This window comes from Sinocyclocheilus anshuiensis, unplaced genomic scaffold, assembly GCF_001515605.1.
Source record: "Sinocyclocheilus anshuiensis isolate Anshui unplaced genomic scaffold, SAMN03320099.WGS_v1.1 scaffold280, whole genome shotgun sequence".
Classification (NCBI taxonomy): domain Eukaryota; kingdom Metazoa; phylum Chordata; class Actinopteri; order Cypriniformes; family Cyprinidae; genus Sinocyclocheilus; species Sinocyclocheilus anshuiensis.
The window spans coordinates 104,555-110,247 of record NW_015558575.1 but is presented as its reverse complement, the minus strand read 5'-3'; the positions used below and the strand labels follow the sequence as shown (position 1 = coordinate 110,247).

Genomic DNA, 5,693 nt, shown 5'->3' with positions numbered 1-5,693 from the left:
AAGTAATTATTAGCATTTTAGTCGATCTCCACCCCGCTCTCACGACCTGCTTCAGTACCACCCATGGCGTTATATGTCAATATAAAATATTTCGCTGTTTATTGATATTCTTTAATTAACTCATTTATTTTTATCTTTATTCGTACTTTGAATTCAACATATTTCATTTACAATACCATTTAATCTACAAGACCAAACAATTGCTGGTTGGTCCAAGTTGTGATTATCCAGAGTTATTTGGAGTCGAAATTTGTAATTTTGATGGCCTTCATGGAAAATGTTTTTATTAGGGCTGCATGATAAATCGCATGCGATATTTAACGCGCATCTTACTGTATGTTTTTGTATTTATATGTACATAATAAATAAACATTGTACACATACATATAATATGTAAACAAACTTATTTTGGATGCGATTAATCGCGAATAATCGTTTGACAGCACTAGTTTTTAAATGATGAGAAAGCATTTCTGTTGTGGCAGGAGGGGGAAAAAAAGGACTGATTAAACACCGTGTCTATGTGAAAATGTTTGCTGCAGTAGCATGCAGCACACTGTAAATTTAATCACATTAATCAATTTACATTTCTTTCTACAGGTGACTGGGGCTTGTTGTCTTTTCTTGGCTGGTAAAGTGGAAGAAACCCCCAAGAAGTGTAAAGACATCATTAAAACGACTCGCAGTCTGCTCAATGACGTGCAGTTTGCACAGTTTGGAGATGATCCAAAGGTTCGCAACCCATTCAACACACAAATTCTCATGCTTGTGATGATCCTGCTGTGTTAAACATCGCTGTGTTTCATGGAATGACTCCACAGGAAGAGGTCATGGTCTTGGAAAGAATTTTACTTCAGACAATCAAGTTTGATTTACAAGTTGAGCACCCCTACCAGTTTCTGCTGCGCTATGCTAAACAGCTCAAAGGTATTACTAGGTTTAAGACAGAGTTTAAAGTTTCATTTTGAATTTAAGAAATGTCGATTCAAGTTGATTTCTTTCGTAGTGCTGCTTTGTGATGTTGCTCATCTCATTGATTAATTTTACAGGTGACAAGAGCAAAGTTCAGAAGCTTGTGCAGATGGCATGGACCTTTGTCAATGATAGGTTCGATTGACTTTATTTATTTATTTATTACCAACAATGATACTGTATTTTAATATTTTGTATATAAAAAAACAAAAAGTTCAGCTATTGCCATGCATTCATATCAGTGTTACTATAGTTAACTAAAACTAAAACCATAAAAAAATGTTTTACTTAAAAATAAACATTAACTGAAATCAAATAAAATTATTATAAAAAATTTCAAATTATTTTATTTCAGCGAATTGAGCTAATTTTCATTTAGTTTAACTTGATGTACTAAAATATTTAGTTAACCTTGACCATATAGACATTAAAAACTTGACAAACACAACAGATTTATCAGAATTTTAACTAAAATTGAAATGAAAACAGAAAGTGTGAGTTCAAATGTGTGTGTATATATATATATATATGTATATGTATATGTATATATTCAGTATATATATATTCAGAATATATAATTATAATAGTATCTCTGATATTAAAAATAACACTGATGCATATACTTCCAGTCTCTGTATCTCTGTGAAACTGTTGGCTACATGTTAAAATTATAAAATTTAAATTATTAAATGTAATTAAGAGACATTGTGAATTTGTTCCTCATGATGGCTCAATGCAAGAAATATTCCTCATAAGTCATGAAGCTTCTTGGACGTCTAATGGTAAATTGATTAGATAAAGTTGTTTAGGGATGCACAGTTTGCGACATTTCGACTTTCTTTGCATGTCTTTTACTCACATCAGTTGTGTCGTTGAGGGACAAATTATCAATTTAATTTAAAACGAGTTAATTTTGGACATAGTAGCCCCAGTGTTTTATTAGCATGTTTGTGTGTATTTCCAGCCTCTGCACAATGCTGTCCCTTCAGTGGGAGACAGAGATCATAGCAGTGGCAGTCATGTACCTCGCCGGCCGGCTGTGTAAGTTTGACATTCAGGAGTGGACGTCTAAGCAGTCGTCTCGCCGCTGGTGGGAGCAGTTTGTGCAGGATGTGCCGGTGGAGCTGCTGGAGGGTAAGAGACTGCAGCAGACAGGGCACAAGCCCTCTCTACACCTAAATATTTTCATATGGGAACATTAACCAGAGCAGTCTAGTTCTTTGTGTCATGATACACTGCTCTCTTCCAGCATTTTCATGATCTCTACCCTTGTCGTGTGTTCTTCAGACATCTGCCACCAGATTCTGGATTTGTACTCTCAGGGTAAGCAACCGATACCCCAGCAGCCTCAGTTACAGGACAAAGAGAAACCTCCACCCCCTTCTGCTGCTCAGCCTGGCCAGTCAGGGGGGCAGAACCCACCTGCTCAACCTCCCTCCAAAAAAAACTCCCCCCAGGCCAGCCCACCCGCCAAGATTAAACGACAACATGTAAGTAAAGCATTCACAGTCAGCTCTGATATATTATGGAAAACACTCATCATTCAGGTCACCAGGATTCAGGATTATGGATAGTGTAGTCTGGTAAGCAACCGATACCCCAGCAGCCTCAGTTACAGGACAAAGAGAAACCTCCACCCCCTTCTGCTGCTCAGCCTGGCCAGTCAGGGGGGCAGAACCCACCTGCTCAACCTCCCTCCAAAAAAAACTCCCCCCAGGCCAGCCCACCCGCCAAGATTAAACGACAACATGTAAGTAAAGCATTCACAGTCAGCTCTGATATATTATGGAAAACACTCATCATTCAGGTCACCTCCCTGGCACACATGCGTTCATCCCGGACTCTTATGAGGCTGCCTGCTTCAGGATTATGGATAGTGTAGTCTGTACCGGGAATTTGGCTATTAAAACTGAATTCATTTTTAAAAGTTGAAATCACATTAAAGACACAGTTTACCCAAAGATGAAAATTCTGTCATCATTTACTCATGCTCATATTGTTTTAAACCTGTATGACTTTCTTACTTCTGCAGAACACAGAAGAACTTATTTTGAAGAATGTTGGTAACCAAACCAAAACATTTCTTTTGTACGGACAAAAAAATCTTCTCAAATAAAAGAAGTTTATTTTAAATTGTAACTTTTAATTTTTGGATGAAATATTCCTTTAAATTGTGGCTTTTACAGAACCTTATAGCAGTGCAATCGAACGATCTCAGAACTCATGGTAGATCTTTAACAAAAAAATTACACTTTGTTGATGGAAAAAAAAAAAAATGGTTTCTTGAAGAATTGTGAGGTATAACAATAATTGTGAGGTATTTAAGGCTCATGTTTTATTTTGTTTTGTAGGTCTCTCCTAAAGACGAACCTAAAGCCCCAACAGGTAAATCACTCTGGACATTTTTATAGTGTCATAATAATAAATCTCGTTTGTGAGATTAGGAATTTGTATTAAAGGGGTCATCCGATGCTACATGCACTTTTACAAGTTGTTTGAACTGAAATGTGTGTTGGCAGTGTGTGTACACAACCACCCTATAATGATAAAAATCCACCCAGTGTTTTTTTTTAATCTACTAAAATCTTTACCCGTTTCTCAAATCGAAGCGATCTCGAGGGGCGGGGTCAACAGAGCTCATTAACATTTAAAGGAAAATGCTACAAAACGGCTTGCTATGAAAAGAGCTGTTTTTGGCATCCGATGATCCCTTTAAGTGCTAATTTCTCTCTGTCTCTGAAACAGAGCAAGTTGGGTCTAAGATACCACGCCTGGAGAGTCCTATGCCCCCTCTTCCTGTGTCCCAACCCCCAGGTGAGGCTTTCTGTGTTTTGAAATAGGCAGCAAAATAAATCTTATGAAATCTTACCAACCCCAAACTTAGTGCAAACAGTAGTGTATATACACATAATGCAATGATGCTTGCTAATAAAAACTATAATAAAGTGACTATATTAAGTATAATGTAAATAATTGGTACTATAATAATGTCTGTCCACACATAGATCGTAAGGCTTCATCTGCCATCCCAGCTCCTCCCGCTGAAGCAGAACCGGCCACATCAGCTGACATGGATCCAGCACAGGGCCCGGCTCCTCCTCTGCCGCACGGGGCCCCGCCCCCTCTGCCTCACTGCCCGCCACCCCCTCCTCCCTAAACCCCCGCTCTGTTTTAAAAAAAAAAAAAAAACTCAAAAAATGGACCATACAACTTGTGATCTACGACTTGGTCCATATGATGTTTCTGAAGTCATATGATCATACAGGTTTGGAATGGTATGAGGGTGGATAAATAAAAACAGAGTTTTATGTTTTGGGGAAACTATCCCTTTAAATTCGTTCACATCACCACTTACATTCCAAACCCATTTTTGTGAATGAATTATGAATTCTTGGTTGTACAGAGAACCTTTTTTTAATGTTATGTATTCACTCTCCTTTGGCTTTGCTTTTTAGTTGGTGTGTTGCAGAATTCATCTTTTTTTCTTAGCAACATGGGGAAAAATATCCCACAAACCATCCTTAGCAGTCCTTTTATTCAGATGCATTTCTGGCATCTTTGACTGACCTGAGATCAAGTCCGTTGATTGATGGACATGTTAGTTCCATAGTTTCCCGTATGTGCCTTAGTTTGGTTAGTATTTAATCAGCAAAGGACTTGCTGTGCTCAACCACCTTGTGTTTGCCTGTTGATTTTTTTTAGGCAGATAATAAAAGTATTTTTCCCCTTGTGCATTTCCTGAATTGTGTCTTGTTTTAAATTGCATCACTGTCATGCTATCAATTATCAGAGAAAATAATTGTGTCTTTAATTAAAAAACAGATTCAGTTACAAGTGTTTAATAAAAATAAAAAAACATTAAAATACACATTGTGATACACAAGGTTTAAACATGATATGGTTTCACATGAGAATATTGTGGAAAACTTTCTTACAAACCTTGCCTGTTTCAAACGATACAAACAAGCTCCTCGATGGAAAGATTAAAACATGTTTCCCAAGATATAAGCCAGTATAAATGTCTAAAATGAACACTTTATTAAAACTTGAATTACATTAATAAACTACATTATATTGTGTAATGATAAACAGGGCATTAGTTAAAATGTATTAATGATTACGTTTTATTCTTATATTTGCATTTATGTGTAAACTACTGATCTGTTCATGATTCATTTATTATTGAATTTATAGTCTTCAGTCAGGCTTACTATTTGGTTAGCTGAAAATATTAACTTGGATAGGTTATCAGAAAACATGTTGTCTTTTCCATATCTTATATACATTTTGTTATGCCTCATTGTGCATGCAGTATGTATTATGTATTGTGACATTAAACTACACACACACACACACATGGAATGTCTTGCTCCATAAACATCCATTATGAGTGCATTGCTGTAAATGCTATTTTTGTTTTATTTTGCAAAGTAGGTGTTTATTAAGCGTTTTGCATGTGAAGCTAAGTATTCAAAATATATTATATATAAAAGTGTGGTCACAATACATTTACTACAATAAGTTGATTCGGTTTGAATTTTGTGAGGTTGTCAATGAGATGACACGAGTGTAAAAATGAGTAATTTCCCTTCAATACCATTAGGGGGCAATGTCCTCCGACAATTATTATTTTTTTTTTAATTTTGCTTTGGCATGTTTACTGGAGTTAGGGCTTACTATTTGGTTAGCTGAAAATATTAACTTGGATAGGTTATCAGAAA

General features: G+C 36.3%; 1 protein-coding gene across 3 annotated transcripts in view; it reads left to right on the top strand.

Annotated features, from left to right (window-relative positions):
* Nucleotides 1-4,136, top strand: part of LOC107679687 (cyclin-K-like) — a 7,492-nt gene extending 3,356 nt beyond the window's left edge. Inside the window, exons 4-12 of one of the 3 annotated variants that reach the window (XM_016475315.1) lie at nt 601-732; nt 822-927; nt 1,050-1,107; nt 1,937-2,106; nt 2,260-2,295; nt 2,556-2,722; nt 3,324-3,357; nt 3,718-3,786; nt 3,978-4,136. In XM_016475315.1, the coding sequence (XP_016330801.1) occupies nt 601-732; nt 822-927; nt 1,050-1,107; nt 1,937-2,106; nt 2,260-2,295; nt 2,556-2,722; nt 3,324-3,357; nt 3,718-3,786; nt 3,978-4,129 (924 nt within the window). In that variant the 3' untranslated portion in view covers nt 4,130-4,136. Of the gene's footprint in view, nt 1-600; nt 733-821; nt 928-1,049; nt 1,108-1,936; nt 2,107-2,259; nt 2,520-2,555; nt 2,723-2,779; nt 2,947-3,323; nt 3,358-3,717; nt 3,787-3,977 lie in introns of those variants that run through there. The other 2 variants (XM_016475314.1, XM_016475316.1) reach the window with 2 other exon arrangements.
* Nucleotides 4,137-5,693: the final 1,557 nt, after the last annotated feature.